Source organism: Bison bison, unplaced genomic scaffold (assembly GCF_000754665.1).
Source record: "Bison bison bison isolate TAMUID 2011002044 unplaced genomic scaffold, Bison_UMD1.0 scf7180017864473, whole genome shotgun sequence".
In the NCBI taxonomy this organism is placed as follows: domain Eukaryota; kingdom Metazoa; phylum Chordata; class Mammalia; order Artiodactyla; family Bovidae; genus Bison; species Bison bison.
The window spans coordinates 7,507,413-7,531,021 of record NW_011495034.1 but is presented as its reverse complement, the minus strand read 5'-3'; the positions used below and the strand labels follow the sequence as shown (position 1 = coordinate 7,531,021).

General features: G+C 38.1%; 1 protein-coding gene across 1 annotated transcript in view; it reads right to left on the bottom strand.

Annotated features, from left to right (window-relative positions):
* TRDN (triadin) overlaps window positions 1–23,609 on the bottom strand; it is a 281,398-nt gene that overhangs the window by 195,150 nt on the left and 62,639 nt on the right. The window contains exons 3-4 of the mRNA XM_010861777.1: window positions 3,410–3,574; window positions 2,323–2,355 (exon numbers count right to left, since the gene is read on the bottom strand). Of these exons, the coding sequence (XP_010860079.1) occupies window positions 2,323–2,355; window positions 3,410–3,574 (198 nt within the window). The remainder of the gene's footprint in view (window positions 1–2,322; window positions 2,356–3,409; window positions 3,575–23,609) is intronic.

Sequence of the window (23,609 nt, the reverse complement as noted above, 5' to 3'; positions counted from 1 at the left end):
CCCCGCCCACGCTGCTCAGGCTCTAGATTGCTCTGCCAGAAACCATCCGTGGCTGGCCCTGGGCTGCCTGCACCTCCCAGGTGTAAGCCGCTCAGGTTCAGGCACTCAGGTAGTCCTCAGACGTACAGACTCGGTTGGGCCTGCGTTTTGTGCCCTTCCCAGGTCCGAGCAGCTCAGACAAGAAAGACAAGACATATACTTGTCTTTCAATGATAAGGTGTTTGGTGAGTGCGATTGCTGCGACTTATCGCCTCCCCGCCACTCAGTTATCTGGGTGTACAACCGGCGCACCTTCTCAGGCAGATGTTGACTGTCCAGAACCCCAGGAAGTTTTAGTTAGCAAAGAATCCTGCTTACAGTTTTGTAGATAATGTCTCTCTGGGGCTGTGATTGCCCTCTTCCGGCTCTGGCTGCCTGTCACTGAAGGGGGATGGTCTGCAGCCGGCTATCTCTGTATAGTCCTTTGTTCCATGTGCGGGCCTGGCAGTGTCTTAGGTTAGGCCTGGCTTTTCGCGTGGTAGATATCCCACAGTCTGGTTTGCTAGCCCAAATTATTTCACTCAGGTAGCGCTCGGGGTATTCAGGCCAGATCCTTACTCTAAGTGATGCAGCCTGCGCCGAGCCTCCCTGCCAAGCCCCCACTTGCTAATGGAGGATGCAAGCGTCTGCGCTGCTTCTCCGCTGGGGGAGTTACCATAGGGCTCGTAATCTGTGGGTTTTAATTGTTCATTTATTTTTCCTCCCTGTTATGTTGGTCTCTGTGCTTCCAAGGCTCGGCACAGACTCAGCAGTGAGAATGTTTCCTGGTGTTTGGAAACTTCTCTCTTTTTAAGACTCCCTTCCTGGGATGGAGCTCCATCCCTCCCTCTTTTGTCTCTTTTTTGTCTTTTATATTTTTTCCTACCTCCTTTCGAAGACAATGGGTTGTTTTTCTGGGTGCCTGATGTCCTCTGCCGGCATTCAGAAGTTGTTTTGTGGAATTTACTCTGCGTTTAAATGTTCTTTTGATGAATTTGTGGGGGAGAAAGTGTTCTCCCCGTCCTACTGCTCCGCCATCTTCTGCACTGCCTCTCATAGAATTTAATTTATAAGTAGGAAAATATTTATCCTCCTCTTTTCCACAACTAAATAGACTAAATATATACATAAACTGTAATTTCCATACTATGATTAGTAACTCATTATATTAAACTTTGACTATGTTCTGTGCACTATCCATTGGAGATCAGCTATAAAAAGACTTTACTTTTTATCCCAAGAAGTTTATAAACTAATCTAGAGTCTCTAAACCCAGATTTGATGACAAAGTCTGAGTTCTTGGGTTCTCATCATGGATTTGTGAGTAGGGAAACCCATCCTTTCTCCTCTCAATAGCTTCATAAACACTTTCATTTCTAGATGGCATTCCCACATTTGAGTTTCACTACTTAATTTATCATTTATTGGACAAGTTATAAATTCAAATTTTCCAAATTAACATACATACACTAAGCAGATTTTATTCCAAACAGTGAGGTGATCATGATCTGTTGCTGCTGCTGCTGCTGCTAAGTCGCTTCAGTCATGTTCGACTCTGTGCGATCCCAGAGATGGCAGCCCACCAGGCTCCCCCGTCCCTGGGATTCTCCAGGCAAGAACACTGGAGTGGGTTGCCATTTCCTTCTCCAATGCATGAAAGTGAAAAGTGAAAGTGAAGTCGCTCAGTCGTGTCCGACTCTTAGCGACCCCATGGACTGCAGCCTACCAGGCTCCTCTGTCCATGGGATTTACCAGGCAAGAGTACTGGAGTGGGGTGCCATTGCCTTCTCCAATTAGTTATGTGGACCAATAACTAGTTGCATTAAGAGTGATTTCTATGCTTCTCTCTCATACAAAATAAATCTCAGGATAATATACTTTGCCTTCTAGACATAATTCCTACCCCTTCCTGTAAAATCTCTGAGTCTTTTTCTTCATGATTCTAACTCCCTTTCCCAGTCATATTGCTCCCATCTTTTGGATTTGTGACCATTCCATTCAGTGACTGAAGACCTTGATTATTCCTTAAAGGGATCCCTGTGAACCACATCAAACCACACTCAGATGACTCAATTGCTTTGTGAGGACACATGATATATACTGCCTCCAAGATATTCTCCTCCACATTATATCAGCCACATTGTCCAACAGTCATCCTCTAAAATTGAATAAAATACTGATAATAACTGAAGAAAAAGAAAAAAAAACAAATTAAGTCCACAACAAAGTAAAACCTATTTGAGTCATGGTAAAAATCAACATTACCATAAAAAATACTTTTTTTGCAGAGGTGAAACAACTAACCTTTTTTTTTCAAGGGAGGCTCCTCTATTTCTCCTAAATGAAGACAAAAACAGTAAATTAGAAAAACTTTCAGCAGAGCATAAAATTGCCTCTCAATTTTCCCATTTTCTTTTGTTCATTCTTTTATAAAACATCTATTAATTTTGATAATAGTAATCTATATATTACTTTGCCTTCCAAATTCCAAGCTTTAATATAAACTTTGCCTATGTACATTTATTTAAGATAGTTTCACTTTTATGAGTTCAATAAAATTGTGGCAGTTATCCAAATTATACATTATGGTTTGTATATCATGTTCATTTCAGTTCTCTGCTGTTCATCTCAACCTCTGACAGAGGCCAAACAAATACAAATTTAGACAAAGTCATATAAAGGGCTAAAATAATAAGCGCTTTCCTGGTAGTCAAGGCTGAATACGTAAGTTCTGATGAGCAAAGCTGATCTTAAAAATGTCATCTAAAAGGCAGAATCACAATGCTTGTTCTTTTCACATCCACTCAACAGAAGTTTACATGTGGTTTAAGTTTGTTATTTCCTTTTGTTCATTCATATATAACAGAGAGTAAATAGGTTAGTTGCATAATTGCTGTGACATTTACCTCCATTTGTTTCAATCAATTTACTTTCATCGTGATTTTAGTAGGATTGCTTTCTGCTATTTATGAATACAAATTATATGTATAACATATATATATATATATATATATGTATGTATATTTAGTCTTACTATTGTTATTTCAAACTTGGGAAATAGTAACTATTTCTTTCCTGAAAAAGCATATAAATGTGAGTTTCTATTGTGGTTTTCTATTGTGGTTTGCTTAATAAATCTCTCTGTACTACTCTAATATAGCATTTAATTTTGACATCTTTGCCATAATGGCAGATAATCTATAAGTTGAAAGCCATATAAAGACCAATTTACTGAGTTTGGCAGCCTGTTGATAGGCTGTTTGCACTCATAAATGTGTTCATTTTGGTTTAGCTTGACCTAAGTGCACATTTGTGCAGAAACTTAAGCTAACTATTATTATACATATCAAATAGCAGTCCCAGCAGTTGGATGTCTCTGTGCTCTTTGTACCTTTATCAGTGTCCTCCTCTCCATCATCATCATCTTCTTCATCACCCTCGGATGAGATGATGTCAGACAGCAAAGAAAAGAAGCCATAGACCCAGTCCGTGGTTTCCTCCACAGCATCATGTACAAGTTTTAGAGGATCTGAGCCAATCTTGGAAATAGAGCTTGCTAAAAGTAATTAAAAACAAAGAAAAGCTTTGCAAATATTCCCAAAGAAACCAAGAAAAGCTGCTTTTCCTGATTTATTCTTTTAACACAATAAATATGTCAATTTCATTAATTTAAATATTGCTTGGCAATAGTTCTTTTGCTCATAAAGAGAAATTAATTTTTGTGGTAGTATACATGTGTGTTCAATTAAAAAGAGAAGTTATTGGGTACATCTGGTACCAAACACTGTAGGGTTACCCTTGAGAAGTTTACAATCCAAGTAAGCATTCAGCACAGGGAAAAATTAAGAATAAATTAAAGTAATGTGTATTATGTTATCCAAATTGTAGCAATCCTGAGTTACAGATGTTCTGGAACAGAAGAAATCATTGTTGGTCTATATTGTACTGGAAAGCATCAGGGAAAAATGCCTCTGTAAATTTTTAGACAAACAGTAAGTTCTGAGTTGACTAAGATAGCTGTGACTAAAGTAAAACTGAGAGGTCCATTTATTATGATTTGTGATACATCAGGAAATATCTAGAATCGTCAAGGTGGTAATCATATCAAATTCCAGCTAGATTCAATTGTTTTATCTTTGTTAGATATCCCAGTACCTAAAAATAAAAAAAAAGCATTTGAACTTCTAGTAACTTCAGTGGATAGTATTAGGAAAAAACTGAAGTCTGTAAATCTTCCCTTTCTTATATCCTAAGGGGGTATAAACTGTTTGTAAAATGAAAGATTAAATAATAAAAATGCAAGCAAGTAAATAGACATATTACAGGTTTCCAACATGTTGTTATTCTCATTCTAGCTACATGAAAATTGCTCGGAAGGAGTAAGGGTAGCCTTTAAGATCTGATTGAAAATGTGATCTAGCCAGAAATATGGTCTGAGTTGCATTTGATTTTTCAACAATCTGTAATTAACTTTTAGATTTATGTTTTTTCTTAATTTAAAAAACTACTTAAGTTTTCAGGGATTCTCTTCCTTTGATATCTTAAGAGACTAGAATTATATCAACATTTTATACTATCTGAAGGTTAAGTATGCCAAAATGAAGCTTTTACTCTGATTAAGATAGGAAATCATTGGAAGGTTTGAGCAGAGGAAAAAGTGATTTGATTTATATAACTTCATTTGCCACATTGAGGATTGAAAGAATGCCAGGTTGGAAACAGGAAGATAAGTAAGGAGCCAAGTGAAACGATCTATAATCCAAGAGGAAGAAGATGGTGATCTCTATATCACCCATACAGAAGGTGATAACTGTGTGTGATGAGGTGTGATTGGATTCTGAATGTACTTAAAAGACAGAATTGATGGCACAGACTGACAGTATGGGCTGCTGGATGTGAGAGAAAGAGAGAGGTATGGAATAACTTCAAGGCTTTTGGATTGAGAAACTGGAAGAATGGAACTACTATTTACCGAAATGGGGAGAACTGGAGAATCCCAGGGACAGAGGAGCCTAGTGGGCTGCTGTCCATAGGGTCGCACAGAGTCGGACACGACTGAAGCAACTTAGCAGAGAGAAACAGGGTTTGTTGGGCAGAGTATTTAAGTAGCTAATTTTTAAACTTGTTAAATTTGAGTTGTCGACTGGTCTTTAGGTAGAGATGTAGACATTTGTGTAGTTTAATATGATCTACAAAAATGAAGTTCTAGTTGAAGATGGAAACTTGGAAGTTCAACAGAGACTAGAAAGAACTCAAAGCTATGTGATCACTAAGGAAGTGGAACTAGGAACAGTCCAACATTTAGAAGATAGGCAAATCAGAGAGATGAGGAAAAATCATCAATGAATTATGAGAAGGAGAGATGAGAGACAGAGACAAAGAGACACACAGAGACAGATTAATTGAGAGGAAAGAAAAACAGAAAGTATAATGTACTAGAGATCAAGTCAAGAAATTGTTTCAGTGAGGATAAAGTGAGCAGTTGGCAAATGTTGCTGATAAGTCAAGAAAGACAAAGACTTAGAATAGAACTTTAGACTTAATGATGAGGATGTCACTGGCAACCTTCAAAGGGCAATTTCAGTGAAATACATTCAAGACCAAATGGGAAGAACTTACAGATAATAAATATATTTTATTGTAAAGTAAATGACAGAGATTGGGCAATAGTTGAAGGACTGGAACCATAGTGGGGTTTCCATTGTTTGTATTGTTCAAGAGGGAAGAATATTCTATTTTATGCTGATGGGTAAGATCCCATAGAGAGGGGAAATAATATGAGAGAGGAGATTTCTGAGCAAAATTTTAATTTTATGTTCTGTTTCAGAGGATTCACAGCCCATCACAGGGATGCCAAGTTACAACTGGTCCCAAGGAAATGTACCTCCATGAATCAGTGACAGTATAACTTTACTCTTCGGACCTTATTTCACTGCATTCTGGAGAGTTTCATGTGAATAAGATATGGTAGTCTGAAAGGTGAGACTAAACCTTAGAGAAAGGAAATGGAATTTTATAATTGCAATTGAGAATTTTAAAAGAACTATATGTAAGAAACTGGATTGTCCTGGCACCATTAAAGGCATTTTTAGCAGCAGTATATTTTATATCTAATGGAAGAATATTGCAAATGGGATTTTTATGATTTGAATAGATTGAGACCATTTCCCCATTCCTCTTCTTTCTAAGTGTTCACTGAGGAACTTAACAATAAAATCCAACAAAATAGATAGTTTAATTATCCTTATGCTTAAATGCACTGTATCTCTCTCTCTATATATATATATGTATACTTTGCAGACATGCATATTGTATGGTTCTAAAATCATCAAACTGCGTTATTTTTATTAAAAAAATGCTGGCTTGAGACCAGCTTCTGATTTTCAGTCAAATGAACAACAACTTTAAAAACATATAGGGATAGATATATCTCAAAAAAGATAGCAGTCCTCATGTTAATTCTGATTTCCTCTCTCAGACATCACATCCAAATTACATCAGTGGGAATAATATTATACAATGCAACTAAACCTTTTATAGATGCCTTCTTTTTTAATCATACTTTCCTACCTCTCATGTTCCCATGAGTTAAATTACATACACTATAAAAAATATCATCATAAAAATGGTAGTAGCCAACACTTTTAGGGTGTATATTACCTGTCAGTAAGAACTTAAATGTATATTAACTCACGTTTTCCTTTCAAAAACTCAGTGAGGTAGGCATCTCTATTTTAAAGACAAAATTGAGACAGAGGAAATGTAAATAAGATGCCTAAGGCTACATAGCTAGTCAGTAATGGAACCAGATTTTGCTCTCTCCAGATCATGACTCAACTACTACACAATACTGCTACCAAAAAAACAAACAAAGATGTGAATTCAAAACTGGTTCCAGAGTATGATGTATTTCATCCAACATCTCAGCAAGACATTGCTGAGGCACTGAGACCCTGGAATACTTCCTGAGCTTCTGTTATATGAGATAAGAAATGTTTCTCAATATTCAACTCACTCTGAATTGTCTCTTATGTTTCTTACAGAAAAACATACCACTGAATGCAAGGCTCCTTATAATCAGTAATTGGATTCTTGGCACTGATAAAAGAGTGCCAAGAGATGCAAGAGAGTCAAGGAAAGGTTTTAAGTTAAATAAGATTTTTATTCATCCAGTGTCTTTGAAGCCAAACTATATTGATACTTCATTTCTAAATGAGAACATACACAGGAAATTAAATTAGTCATCTTCTCTGCCTTACTCCTAAAGAACAAAGTTTGTGGTTTCATCATTATCTTTGACCATCAGTCTTACATATAATTGGCTCTTCTCTATCTTTCAAATCTTGAGAAGCATCAGCAAATGACAACATTTACAAGCATGGGCTCTGAGTTCAGAATGATAGGGTTCAAGTTCAGCTCTCCTATCTAGTGCTAAACTGTGCAATAATGAAGACAGAGACAAAAGGAAAAATCAGTAATAATGCTTCTGTCTTTATTTACAATTTTGTTCATCCCAAATTTTTGCATTAGTTTTTAAATATTAGAGATGTATTAAAATACTGGCATCTTAACTACTGAGTTGTTTGGAGCCTCTTAAATTTGGCAACCAGAGTGAGTGCTTTATTCATCTGACTTAGTCCTAGTGTTTACGCCACCTGCATGCTGTGTGGTGTTGAGAAAATTAACTTCTGCCGTATCTATAAAATTCATTGATATGTCTCCTTTTCTGAAGTCACTGGTCTAAACTAAGACCTCAACCCCTATGCCTGTTGTCTTTATATTCAGCCTTCTCATACCTCAATTTATAATATGTCCAGTTCTGGCAAACAGTATTATACAGTATGATACAAAACCAAAGTACTCTGTGCTTCAGTTGGCTAGAATGAAAAATGACAATAAGGGTACCAATACTTCACAAGGCTGACATCAGTATTACATGAGATAATATATTCAGAGCACATTGGAAAGTGCCTGGTAATTAATCAATGTCACTGTGGGAGAAGCAAGATTGCCTTTGAATTCTGAATGACCCAAGGGCTCTTCCCAGTTTGCTATCTGGGCCTAGTGGCTTCTCCTCCCCTCAGCAGCAGGCACTGTGTATGATCTCATCTTTCTCAAGGTGTCCAAATGTTGCACAACTGTCATTTCCAGTAGCCCCTGGGGTGTTTGGGACCTTAGTTCTGACTGCATGGTATCCATTCCCAAAGGAGTGACCCCTCCAACTATAAGGCCGACCTTTTGCATTCCTTAAAGAAGGAAAGAGCAATAGTGTCTCTCTGAGCCACTCCACAGGATGGCCAGAGAACCAGGCTTGTAGGCATCTTCTGACTCTCTGCCCATAAGTCTCTGCCAGATGCTATTTATTGAACTTCATTCAACCTTACTATGCATAAACTCTTCAGGTGTAAAGCACCTACAATAAAGTAAAAGATGTAGCAAGTGTTAGATAATTATTAATTCAATTTCAAGGAGATCCAACCAGTCCATCCTAAAGGAGATCAGTTCTGGGTGTTCATTGGAAGGACTGATGCTGAAGCTGAAACTCCAATACTTTGGCCACCTGATGAGAAGAGCTGACTCGTTGGAAAAGACCCTGATGCTGGGAGGGATTGAGGGCAAGAGGAGAAGGGGATGACAGAGGATGAGACGGCTGGATGGCATCATCGACTCGATGGACATGGGTTTGGGTGGACTCCGGGAGCTGGTGATGGACAGGGAGGCCTGGCATGCTGCGGTTCATGGGGTTGTGTCTCTTTGCGACACGACTGAGCGACTGAACTGAACTGAACTGACTGAATTTTCAGAATCATCTAACTCACACATATGGTAGTCTGGGCTTCCCAGGTGGCTCAGTGGTTAAGAATCTGCCTGCCAATGCAGGAAATGCAGGAGACACAGGTTCATGTCCTGGCTTGAGAAGATCCTCTGGAGTAGGAGATGGCAATGCACTCCACTGGTCTTGACTGGAAAATCCCATGGACAGAGGAGCCTGGCGGGCTATAGTCCCTGGGGCCACAGAGAGTGGACAATGACTGACACCCAGAGCACAGAGCAGCATGGCAGTGCTCCACAAGTGTGCACTGCCATAAATATGACCCTGTGATCACTTAGTCCCTAAGTCCTCAAGGCCACATTGCCAGAGCCTGTGAAATCCAAACACTGCTTTCGTCAGGACTCAGGAAACAACCAGTGCTTGCCTCTTATCTCCCAGAAAATATTCACATTCAAATATTTGGATCTAATCTGAGCTAAGGATTTTTTAAGTGTCATAAACTCTACCTAAGTTAGAAAAAAATTCCACTTATATATATGTTGATGTGTATATCTTAAACACATTAGTACTCAATATCAGTTCAGTCAGTTCAGTCACTTAGTCATGTCCGACTCAAATATAAAATTCTTTTAACACAAATTATTTTGCATTTATTACATGAAATATCTTAAACGTAATATAATTAACGTTGCTGTTGTTTAGCCACAAAGTGGCATCCAGCTTTTTGCAACCCCGTGGACTGTAGGCCACAGGGTCCTCTGTCCGTGGAATCTCCCAGGCAAGAACAGGGTAGTGTGTTGCCATTTCCTTCCCCAGGGGATTCTCCCAACCCAAGGATCAAACCTGTGCCTCCTGCATTGGCATGTGGATTGTTTATTGCTGAGCCTCGAGGGAAGCCCCATAATTAACATAGTGCTGCCATTTATGGGCTTGCTATCTAGTTTTGATATGTGAGGGGTGTTATTTCATAATATATAGTGGTGATTCCAGACCTAAAGAAATTATTACATTTGAAATGTCTAGCCTCTCATTTTCTGCCATTAAGTGTTTCAACACTTCAGGCTCTGTTGGTGAAATTTTGACCAAGTTAAGAAAAATATTAGCAAATTATGCATCATTTAATATGCTATGATTTACACAATAAGTTTTGCTTGATGTACTGAGTTTTTGTTCAGGTGTTTTTGTTTTTGTTCAGATGTTCAGTTTTTGTTCAGATGTTCAGTTTTTGTTCAGTTTTTGTTCAATTTGTTCAGAATTCCCTAGAACTTTACCAGTGCAGAATAGAGCTATCGATGTGTTTTCCCATTCCCAAGCTCCCCATCAGCAGTAGAGGAAGGGAAACACAGGGAAGAAAAACAAGACAAAAAGATAAAATGATCTGAATGCTGTCAGAAAATAATGGTTGTCTGCCGTCTATGGGGTCGCACAGAGTCGGACACGACTGAAGTGACTTAGCAGCAGCAGCCACTGTGTTATCAGGCTTCTTATATGCAGAAATGTAACTGAGAAAACACAAATTCTTATTAAACAGTTGAGACTTGAGATTTCACATCATTCAGAATAGTCAACTATTTCCTAAGTCAAAATTCTGATTCAGCTTATTTTTAACCAGGACATATTAGAAACAAAAAGCACTCACAGTGAGTTTACTAGCCCTCTGACTCTTTGGGCCCCAGAGTCTCCAGCATTGCTGATACTAGGCACAGACATTTAAGAAATAATGAACAAAAACAGGTACTTTCACATCTACTAGAAAGGCTATTGGGCTTCCCTGGTGTCTCAGTGGTAAAGAACCTGCCTGCAATGCAGGAGAACTGGGTTGGATCCCCAGGTCAGGAAGACCCCTTGAGAAGGGAATAGCAACCCACTCCAGTATTCTTGCCTGGAGAAGTCCATGGACAGAGGAGCCTGGTGGGCCATGGCCCATGGGGTCGCAAAGATTAAGACATGACTAAACACGAGTGACTAAACAGCAGCAGAAAGGTCACTGTCTTCATCAAAGTGATGATTACGCAAGACATTACATTGTAAGTGTTCTAGGTCCAGTGTGAAGTAACTTCCAATTTCTCACAGGTTAGACCAACAGCCTTGAGTATATCTGGCTAAACTCAATCATGTCAGAACTGTCATCTTTAGCTGTTATCATCACAATGGAGACCCATTCAAGCTCTGACAGTCTTTTGCATTCCTTTTTTCTCCTGCAAGTTTATTGTTTTCATAGTCTCTATTTCATTTCAAATTGAAGATAATGCCAATATGAGAAATGAGAAGTAATACATCCAAGGAGGTCAAGAATTCAAGAAATGTTTGATACAGCAACATTATTCCTTCATATTTAACCTCTAAACTGTATTTACATCCTTGCAAATGAAGTTTGTCAAACTTACACTAATTGGAATTACAAAAATTTCCCATTACTTTCTCTTGAAAAATTCAGCAAATAACTATATATTTGTAAGACTGCTTCAGTTCTAGAGATAACACATGATATTTTGGTATCCAGTAAGCTACTTTGTTGTACCCAACATAGTGAAAAATTGTGGCCCTAAAATAGCTTTTCTAAAAATAGCTTTTCTATCCAAGAAATATTTTGAGAGGCCATTTTTTAATATCCTGTCTTTAAAACCACTTATAGTAGCACTTCAAAATGATTTACAGTGAAGAGTTAATAGGAGTGGATATGACTGATAAGGGTTTGAAAGAAGCAAAGGTAAAAATAATAATAAAATGGAGTGGAGGCCAAAGAAAATTAAATTCAGCTACTGTAGTACATGCTTTGGATTAAGTAACAGATTCTCACATGGACAAAAATATGAAATTTAATCTATGTTGCAATATTTCTTTGAAATTGAAAATATAGGTTAAAATGATTTTTGTATTAATTTACATTTTGTCATTAAGCAAAAAATATAAATATTAGATCAGTTCCTTTCTGAGAAGGAACTCAGGGTTGGCACTGCTGATAGAGAACCCACCTACCATAAGAGATGTAAGAGACCTGGGTTTGATCCCTGAGTGAGGAAGATTCCCTGGAGGAAGGCATGGCAACCCACTCCAGTATTCTTGTCTGGAGAATCCTATGGACAGAGGAGCCTTGTGGGCTACAGTCCATACGGTCACACAGAGTTGGACATGACTAAAGTGACTTAGCACGCAGGAACACAATTAAGTCATGAGTAATTTGTGAGATGCTTCTATACAGCATCTTTCAGATGTTTTTGCAGAGAAAAGTATATGATGAAATCTCATGTTGATATGTTTAAATGATGTCTTTTACAAATGAGTACCATGACAATGCCATACTCAATAACAGATGTTGTATTTTAAAACTATAAAAACATTTTGAAAAGTTGTATGTAATCTCCTGCCCTGAATTACATAAATAATTTAACTTCAAAATCAAGTGTCTCTTGTATAGATTTTCCTTCCAATAGATTTTTAACACAGATCACATAGAGAGGTTGAAATTCCCTATAATCTTTTATCCTCACCCTCAATGAATAACCCTCAGAATATGGTGATATAAAAAGCTGGACTCATAAAATTCCTATGGTACTTCTAATGGTCGCCACACTAAGAATGGTTTTTGCTAGTGCCTGTGGTGCTGGGGGCTGAAGAGGGAACAACAGGCACTTGGGAACAAAAAATGGGTGAAAAGTGAAGGAGGCAGTGGAATCTGGAGCCTGGGAAGGCTGAGAGAACACAATGGAAACCGCATCGGTCGTATGACCTCCAAGCCTCCCTCTTCAAAAAGGAGAAGCTCTCACGCTTCTCATGGAGCTAACTATGCACCTCAGGCAGGACTGACGATGCCAAAAGGAGGCTCTGGCAGGAGCTGGGGCTGCTGCAGGAGGGGCCGTTTGTCACCACGCCAACAAGGTGAGCCGAGGGATCAGGGACAACAGACGTGCGCAGCTGCACATGGTCAGCTGCAGTGACCTTCCTGGTCCTGCTTGCCTCTGCCTCCCAAGTCTCCCGCACAATGATTCTTCGGGCTCACACAAGCCCACAACTCTGCAGACGAGGGAATTCTGGAAGACACAGTCTTATCTTAGCCAAAGGGACTCAATACAAATTCACCACACCTAGCTTCGATAATTATCAACATTTTCACAGTTATATATTTCTTCTCTCCCACCCTTTTCTTTTTTCTGGCTTACTAAATATTTTAAAGCAAATCTTAGATGCTTAAATTCTAAATCCAAGATCCATAAATACTTCAATAAACATGTCTTTTCCATCATTTGTCTGATTGTTTTTTGTTTGAGGTCAAAAAATGTCCAAAGTATGTTTTTATCTTTCTTTTGCCAAAGTCTGGAATCAGCTACTTCTTGAAGGAGTCATGGTTCTTTTTATTGGGAAATAGTATTTTGAGACTAAAATTTGATCATCAGTGGTGCTCATTGCAGAGAAGGCAACGGCACCCCACTCGGAGAAGGCAATGGCACCCCACTCCAGTACTCTTGCCTGGAAAATCCCATGGATGGAGGAATCTGGTGGGCTGCAGTCCATGGGGTCGCTAAGAGTCGGACACGACTGAGAGACTTCACTTTCACTTTTGACTTTCATGCATTGGAGGAGGAAATGACAACCCACTCCAGTGTTCTTGCCTGGAGAATCCCAGGGACAGGGGAGCCTGGTGGGCTGCTGTCCATGGGGTCGCACAGAGTCGAACACGACTGAAGCGACTTAGCAGTGGTGCTCATTGAGTTGGATTGTTGTGGCAAAAAATATTAAATTTCAAAAAAGGTATGTGTTTACACTGATATTTCCAAGTAAAATCTGGAATTTTCACCCACCTTTTCAACTATGATACACTTCTCTTCTGTTGAAAATATTATTTCTTAATAATATCAATTGAATTAATTACTTCATTTTTTCTACAGTATACCAATAAGAATTTCAAATAAAATGACATCAATACTACTAATAACAATAAAAGCAGTGAATGGAGTTTCAGATCTCTTTTCGTTTCTTTTTGTACTTGAACTATACCACAATAAGGACAGAGAGTCTGAATTGTATGTTTTAAAGTTATTTGAAGTAATTCTTTTCTTTGGTTATACCAATAACTTCATATATAGTTAGATTCATTTGCTTCAGTGTGTTTTCAGATTTTTGGGCTTATTTAAATTATTTAAAATATAAAAAGACATTTATGAGTTCTCAAAGTCAAAATCCATTTAAGAGCACATCTTAAGAAAATTGGGGGACTTCCCTGCTGGTCCAGTGGCCAAGACTCTGTGCTCCTAATGCAGGGGCCCCAGATTGAATCCTTTAGATCCCACATGCCGCAACTAAGACTGAGGATCTGGAGTGCTGCACAGACCCGGCGTCATAGACAAATAGATAAACAAATAAATATTTTAAAAAGAAAGAAAGAGAAAATTGTGTTGCTATTCTGATCACTTGCTGTAGTGTCTTCTTCTTTTGACAGCTACCTAATTTTGTTAATTTTGACTTATCCTTTCATTATTTCATGTATTTCTTTCACATACATACTTATATGTAAAGGAATACATCTAAAATTATAAACAGGGGAATAATAAAATGAGATTTGCAATTTGCAGTAGTCTGGCCAAAGAATGAGCAAGGAGGCAGAGGTAAGATTAGAGGCAAAGAGAAAATATGAGGCTCTTCTAACTATCTTGGGGAAACTAAGGCAGGAGTTATAGAGACAAGGTCAGAGTAAGCAGAATCAAGAGACATTTACAAAGTACAAACAATTCTTTTTGATCGCTTTTTGAAAGAGTAGTGGGGAAAGAGGGTGAGGAGTCTCATGATTTGGAAACTGGATTTGGAATCTAGGAGGCAGGCCTAGAAAGAAATACAATCAGCCCAGTGAGGAATTTTGAGTTTGATGCTCCGACTATCTTTCTAAAATTGGAGAGTGATTAGGGACAAAGATGTGAACTGGGAAGTTATTATGTGTGAAGGTCAGTTATAAGCAAACTTCTGAGCAAGTAGGTCAATTAAGAGGAAAATAAAAACACTGATGAGCTCTTTTTTCTTTTTTTTCAAAATAAAAATCACTTACCTACTCCCATGGTGGGAAGAATGTATTTCTTAAAACTTATCTTGGATGCTTTAATTGTTTAGAACTGCATCACTGTTTTTGGCCTTTAATCTAATTATCTGACCATTTTAAGGAAGGGCTGATCCTGTTATTAGACTGAAAGTCATATATTAAAGATAAGCAAGCTAAATATGATGGCAACTTACTCATCACTTGTATGGGAAACTCAAAGTCATCACAGCAATGGAATAAGGTGGTATTGTCTAACAGGGGAAAGAAGCTGCTGCTGCTGCTGCTAAGTCGCTTCAGTCATGTCCGACTCTGTGCGACCCCATAGACGGCAGCCCACCAGGCTCCCCCGTCCCTGGGATTCTCCAGGCAAGAACACTGGAGTAGGTTGTCATTTCCTTCTCCAATGCATGAAAGTGAAAAGTGAAAGGGAAGTCGCTCAGTCGTGTCCGACCCTTAGCGACCCCATGGTCTTCAGCCTACCAGGCTCCTCCATCCATGGGATTTTCCAGGAAAGAGTACTGGAGTGGGGTGCCATTGCCTTCTCCGATACAATAAAAAAAATAACACATTTAAATAAAAATAAAATAAAAAACAATTGGAAAAGAATAAAAATCATAAGAGGTCATGTTTTTAATAAGCAAGTGTCAGTCAACGGTTCTAGTACTGCAAGATTTAACTGAGATGAAGATAACTATGCTACTTGTTCTTTTGTTCATCTGTTCCATTTCTTTATTTAGAAATCAAGTGTATATTTGAAACATTTCAGCAGAGTGATAGAATCGTGTCAGATTATCTCTTAGAGGGGCTTGGCCACAGGGACAGAAACAAAAAGGTTTGCATTTAGAGCTAAATAGGGATATAGGGAAGTGAGGGAAATTTGTCGGTTTTTTCAAGTTAGAAAACACATAAACATATGTAGAATGGAAAGAGGGGATACAGCAAAGACTGACGGTACAGGAATGAGATGTCATTTAAACCTAGAGACATTTAGATGTAACAACATTGAAAACACACCTTCAAGAGGCCTTCTCCTATCATACCACACCCTCCCACACACATATTTCTTTAAGAGTAATAATCCCTTTTAAAAAGCAAGATCTTCCTGAAGCAGTAACTTGTACTTCTTTGTTAGAAAGCCATTAGACAGGTGGTTCTAAAACCATAGCAGCCTTTGTAAGCAAACAAAAACTAAAGCCTTTAAATGCCTCAAGGTTAAGATATCAAATCTAAGGACAACAAGTTGAAAGGAGTCAACTAGCCCTTCCCAAATAAGGCAAAGGCTTTGGCTGCAACCAATCAAATGACTTCCTTCCTTTGCTTCTGCCTCTTCTTCTAGGTGTGAAAGTGTTAGTCACTCAGTCCTGACTGACTGTGATCCCAAGGACTACAGCCTGCCAAGCTCCTCTGTCCATGGAATTCTCCAGGCAATAATACTGGAGCGGGCAGCCCTTCCCTTCTCCAGGGGATCTTCCTGACTCAGATATCAAACCCTGGTCTCCTGCCCTGCAGGCAGATTCTTTATAATTTCTGCTAGGTGGTACAGTGGTAGAGAATCAGCCTGACAATGCAGGGAATGCAGGAAATCTGGGTTCCATTCCTGGGTTAGGAAGATCCCCTGGAGTAGGAAATGGCAACCTGTTCCAGTATTCCTGCTGGGGAAATCCCATGGACAGAAGAGTCTGACTAGCTACAGTCCATGGGGTCATAAAGAGTCAGACACGACAGCATACAGCACACTTTTCGATAGAAGTTTTTTCCAAGGTCCTGTCAGCAGAGCACTGCTAACCACTCGTGGTTTGGTGCAGTCCGATATGAATCAGCTTTTGCTCATATTCTTAACATTTTGAGTTTGCCTTAGTTTATCTTTTAACATTCCTGATAACCACATATCCCCAAATCATTTTCTCTCCCTTTCTCTTTCCACCTCTCTCATCATCCTCTTCCTGTCTCTCTCTCCTCCCTCTGTGCTCTGGATACTGCCTGTATTAGATTGCAAAATCAGACTGCTCCATCTGATAGTGAGAATGATTTAAAAAATAAAGGGTGAACACAAAGCCCCTGAAGTGCATCAGATACTAAAAAATAAAACCCATTTGAGTTACAATTTTGGAAAAAAAAAACAAAACAAAATACTTTCAGATGTAGATACTTAGATGCATTTAAAGCAAAGAAAAACTAGGATCCTGATTTACAAGCAATTTTAGTGAGTTCGTAAGGAGTACGTCAAAGCTATATATTGTCCTCCTGCTTATTTAAGTTATATGCAGAGTACATCATGCAAAATGCCAGGCTAGATGAAGCACAAGCTGGAATCAAGACTTCCGGGAAAAATATCAATAACCTCAGATACATAGATTACACTGCCATTATGGCAGAAAGTAAACTAAAGAGCCTCTTGATGAAAGTGAAAGAGGAGAGTGAAAAAGTTGCCTTAAAACTCAATGTTCAGAAAACTAATATTAAGACATCCAGTTCCATCACTTCATAGCAAACAGATGGGGAAACAATGGAAACAGTAACAGACTTTATTTTCTTGGGCTCCAAAATCACTGCAGATGGGTGACTGCAGCCATGAAATTAAGACACCTGCTCCTTGGAAGAAAAGCTATGACCAACATAGACAGCATATTAGAAAGCAGAGACATTACTTTGCTGAAAAAGGTCCATCTAGTTAAAGCTATGGTTTTTTTCCTGTAGTCGTGTATGGATGTGAGAATTGGACTACAAAGAAAGCTGAGTGCCGAAGAAATGATTCCTTTGAACTGTGGTGCTGAAGAAGACTCTTGAGAGTCCCTTGGACTGCAAGGAGATCCAACCAGTCTATCCTCAAGGAAATCAGTCCTGAATATTCAATGGAAGGACTGATGCTGAAGCTGAAACTCCAATACTTTTGGCCACCTGATGCGAAGAACTGACTCATTTGAAAAGACCCTGATGCTGGGAAAGACTCAAGTCAGGAGGAGAAGGGGGCAACAGAGGATGAGATGGTTGGATGGCATCACCGATTCAATGGACATGAGTTTGAGTAAGCTCTGCGAGTTGGTGATGGACAAGGAGGCTTGGCATGCTGCAGTCTATGAGGTTGCAAAGAGTCCCACAGGACTGAATGACTGAGCTGACTGACTTAGTGAGTGCATTGTTTTATTGACTGCCTGAGGAAATGACTGTGACTTCTTCTAATCTACATCTGAATAGTCAGAGGCTCTAATTCTTGCCATTCAACATCGGAGGCGTGTGCATTTTCCTTCTGATTTTTAACATTTTTGCAATTGAAATTTTCCCACACTCATCTTCACTATTAACCAACTTTAATATTTTAAAAATGTACACTTGTGTGGAAACTTAATAACATTAAAAACAAGCAACTTTAGTTTAAATCGTGTGATTATGTGGGTGTTAAACAGTTTCACAGTATGTTTCTAAGTTGTCCTTCACTGTACCTCAACTGTTACTTTTTGAGGCAGTAAGAAGCATTAATGCAAATAAATGTACATTTCACCTTTCTTTCTCAATATGACCCCAATCAACCAATTTTTTTGCTGGCAAAATTGCGTTGCAGATGTTTAAGCCTGGAATATTTCCAGCTAGCTGGAGCTAGATCCATGTCATTTTATATCCAAGGGCATTTTATATCCTGAAATAAAAGTCACAAACAACTTTTGGCTGTTGTTTTTTATTCTTATCAAGCATCTATAGAAAAATTTAAGAGTCTTATTATACTTTTATTAATAAGCATGGTGTGGATGTTATTACATCAATTGAAAAAATTAACTTTCCTCCTCTTAGAAAAGTATATTATAGTTGAAATATAAATACAATCCCAATGTTACATGAATTAATAAGGAATGAGAAAGCAAGTTTTCTGTAGATTTATATTAGTAGATTTCTACAGATTTTTTTTTCCCAAGCTATAGAATTAATTTTCTGGTAGCAGAAGAAGAGTTAAAATATCATAGTACTCCAGTTAGATGACTTACTTGGATCAGTATGTTATAAACTTAGCAGACCAGTGAAGAAGAAAGATATTAAATTTGAGGTTAATATAGCAATTAGCATATTCTGACTAATTATTTAATAAACATGTATTTCATCAAGTTAAGATTTGGTTTGAGAAACTCTTGATTATATTATATATTCTCTTTAGCTATTCTATCACTATGTTAGCCACAGAAATCATTTTAAAGTTATTTTCACCACATTACAATGTAGCATGTAGGGTCATGAATTATGTACTTACTATATATCATACAAAAATAACAAACTATTTCAGAAAGGCTGGAACATTCCCTCGGTGTGAAAATAAAATAGAATACTTTAATCATTGTATTTCTATTGTATAACTGGGAAAATCTATGTATATTCAAATGATATTTAAAATTGGAAAGCATGTAGTCAATCCATCTTTTTGAAATATGCCTATTCATCTTTCTGAAACACTGAATAGCCTTAAAGTCATGAAGAATAAATTAAAATAATACTAACTACAATTTATCTAACAATTACTATGTGCCATTCAAAATTCCAAGTGTCTTGTATATATTACCTCATTCAGTGTTCACGGAACCACATGAAGCAGATACTATCACTGCCTACAGAGAATGGAACTGAGGCACAGAAAGTCATGTTTCCATGGTTACACAGCTACTAACCGGAGTGAGGGCTGCAATCCAGAGCCTGCACTCCACTACTTCACTCGGGGCTTGAGGTCCATGTGTTCTTTTATTATTGCTGTCTTGTGTTTTTGCTTGTTTGCTTGCTATGTATGCTTAGCAAATAACTCCTGTTAAGCTCATACAAATTGTACCAAACAGTATGTGGCAGGCAGTCAGCAGGCTAACAAGAATAGTAAGATAAATGAGACAATCTTTTCTTTGAGATGCTTAAGTTTCAATCAGGGAGACAGAAGTTTAAAAAGTGAATCCTAACACTTTCAAAGTCATCATAAGGAACAACTATGCTCATTACTCAGCATTCAGAGTGTAAAAAATGCTACCACATTTTCCTTTATTTATTTACTTATATATTCATGCTTTCATCTTAGCATTCATTCAGATGTTTATTGAGCTCACAGTGCTAAACACTTCTAAGTACTAGAAAAATCAAGCAGATAAAACAGTCACTTTCCTTGCAAAACTAACAGATCAGTGGAGAAGAGAGATATTAAATAAATAATCACACACAATCAAAGATACATACAACTTGTAATAAGTGCTGTGGGTAAAGAGTAAATGATATAATGGGGAATTAGGATAGAGTACCTTGATTTACATTCAAAGTTCAGAAAAGGTTTCTCTAAGGAAGCGAATCCAAGTCCAGCACGAAAAGATATTTAATAGTTGGACCATTGAAAAGTGGGTATTAACATTTGATATGATTTATAATTGTATCCAACTAGATGCATTTATAAATATAAACTATCATTTGCCAAGGTTCAAATGAATGGAATAGAGCATGGGTATCAAATTTGGGGGTTTTTGACCTTGAAAACTGCCACCAGCAAAAACCTGGAGCCCAACATCGAATTGCTAACTTTTTATTTTGTAAGAAAATGTCATTTAAAAAACTGTAACAGAAACAGTATCTGCCATTATCATCATTTCAAAATAAAATTTTCAGACCAAAAATGTATAAGTAATAGAAATAAGGACACATCTTTAAAGTGGATAAATTCTTCTTTATCTTTTTCTTCATTTCATGAAGAATCAACAAAACTTGATTAGGATCTGGGAACCACTGGACTACAAAAACTGCTATCTCCTTAAGGTGTTTAAGAGCAGATTGGAATTAAGTAATGAAATGTATCCTTTTAGATATGGTGACCAAGAGGACTAAATAAGCCTGGGACACTGAACAGAAAATGTGGGGTTGGAGATAAGACTTGAATCAGAATAAGAAGCACACAAAATGTCAACTATTCTTGAAAACTCAGTACACAGGAGAACTGATAGTCTTAAAATGTTGCATTTAGTGTTCCAGTTTTCCAAGTCTCCTGAAATGTAATAACAAATTCATATATATACAGTCACACAGTCATTTCTATACACACACACACAGACACACATATACATGTATACATAACTATTAAATGTTAAATTTAAACATTCTGATTGACTTTGGGTCTTCCCTCAGTCATTTTGCTCATCTAAACTCATACCCTGACAAGCAGTGCACCTGTGTTACTGGGCTAAGTGCCAGGGGAAGAAAAATCAGGGAAATTAATTTTCAAGAGCAGTAGATAAATGGCACACCTCATTAGAAAATCTATTTAAAAGGCACATCAGGAGATGTCTGCAAGACTTTCATAAGAAATTGATGCTTCTTACCATCATATTCTGGCTGGCTCTCTTCTCAGATTACTGATCTTACTTCCTGGTAATAAGATTCAAATTCAAGTTACATTTAATGAGTGCTTCCTATGTGCCAAGCAGGTATGTTTTACATAGATTATCTTCTCTATTTTTTCAAAATTGTTTTGAAATATTTTGTGGAATGCCTGCAAAAAATTACTTTATGTGCTTTGAGACCCCCCGGATATAGCCACACAATGATTTTCCCTTCATATGCATGAAGATGCTAATAAATTATGACCCTTGTTCTTAAGTTAAGAAAAGCCACAAATCACTACAATTTATTCCTGTACATTCTGACCTAGAGGAAGATCATTAACATCCACAAAGGCCTCTAAGTTTGTAGTCATTTCTTTAGCAATACTACTTGCTTGCATTTATTGTTTAGAGAGAAAGTTGTATCTGTAAATAAGACAAAGAAGTCTATAAGGAGTATCAACAAAGATCACAAATTCTGATACTGAGTCATTAAATTATCAGGACACCCCTCTGTTTTCTGGAAGGACCTCCTGGCTGAGTCTACAGAAGCTTTGGGGGCAAGGCCTCTAGCAGCCTTGTGATCTCCATTCCACTCTCGCAGGTGTCCTATTCTGGATGATATAGTCATCCTATGGTGTGGCTTCGTGTGCTCTCTAATCTCTAACTAGAACTATGTTTCCCAGGATTCCCTTATATGAATGTTCCAGGTAACTGTTGTGTGTGAGAGAAATTTATAGGAGCTGTGGAAGACAAAATAGAAGTAATAACCACTGTTTATTCTCTGAAGGTTGGTGTAGAGCAGGCTTTGTCACCTCTCATGCAATGCACATTACGACAAACACACAGGCTGATCTTGACCCATGATAGCAGTGGACTGCATCTCTTTGAGTTCCCACTGGATTTCCTCCTTCAGCATCTCGAAACCCTGGTGTAAGGCTCGTGTGTTCCCAAGGTGGAAGGCACCAGCTTATATTGAAGCTCACCCATATCATCATAATTAGAAGTGGTAAGAATCAAACGAGGGTTCCATTCGTTCTTAGTCTCCCCTTTCTATTTCCATCTGTCCTTTTCAGTGAAGGAGTTCAGGATATGCTACCCCAACCTGTGGCTCCATAGCATACCAAGCTGGAAGAATTAGAGAAAGAGCATGTGCAAGAATTTTCTGATCTTCCTCTGAAGCAGGTCATAAACGCTTCTGTGAGAGGGCACCCACTATGCCCAGAGGAAAGTAATGTCCTTGTCCCCAGAAGTCCAGAGGAATCTGAATGAACAGGCCTCACTGTGTCCTCCAGCTCGCTATAGTTAGCTCAGACCCTTTTTGGTCCTGTCACATTTTTTTACCACTTTTCATCAAAGCAACCACTAAAATGCTCAAGTCTAACTGCCTCTTAAGGTCTTCATTTCCTTATGAAGGGCTCCTATGTCACATAAAACTTATATTAAATAAATCTGAATGCCTTTCTCTTGTTAATTTGTCTTTTGCTAGAGGGGCCCTAGCCAAGAATTTAGAAAGAGAAAAGAAAAAGTTATGTTTCTCTTCTACCCTGTCTTCAACTCTGTCGACTTCTGACCCTGTACCAGATAAATTACAACAGCCTCATCTAGACTGCTTAATCAGATTCCAAGAATGTCCAAGTCACACAAAATAAATTCCCTATTTTACATTACTTATAGATGGTCAACACTGAAATCAGATTGATATATTCTTTGCAGCCAAAGATGGAGAAGCTCTATACAGTCAGCAAAAACAAGACCAGGAGCTGACTGTGGCTCAGATCATGAACTCCTTATTGCCAAATTCAGACTTAAATTGAAGAAAGTAGGGAAAACAACTAGACCATCCAGGTATGACCTAAATAAAATCCCTATGATTATACAGTGGAAGTGAGAAATAGATTTAAGGGCCTAGATCTGATAGATAGAGTGCCTGATGAACTATGGAATGAGGTTCCTGACATTGTACAGGAGACAGGGATCAAGACCATCCCCATGGAAAAGAAATGCAAAAAAGCAAAATGGCTGTCTGGAGAGGCCTTACAAATAGCTGTGAAAAGAAGAGAAGTGAAAAACAAAGGAGAAAAGGAAAGATATAAGCATCTGAATGCAGAGTTCCAAAGAATAGCAAGAAGATATAAGAAAGCCTTCCTCAGCGATCAATGCAAAGAAATAGAGGAAAACAACAGAATGGGAAAGACTGGGGGTCTCTTCAAGAAAATCAGAGATACCAAAGGAACATTTCATGCAAAGATGGGCCCAATAAAGGATACAAATGGTATGGACCTAACAGAAGCAGAGATATTAAGAACAGGTGGCAAGAATACACAGAACTGTACATAAAAGATCTTCATGACCCACATAATCATGATGGTGTGATCACTCACCTAGAGCCAGACATCCTAGAATGTGAAGTCAAGTGGGCCTTAGAAAGCATCACTACGAACAAAGCTAGTGGAGGTGATGGAAT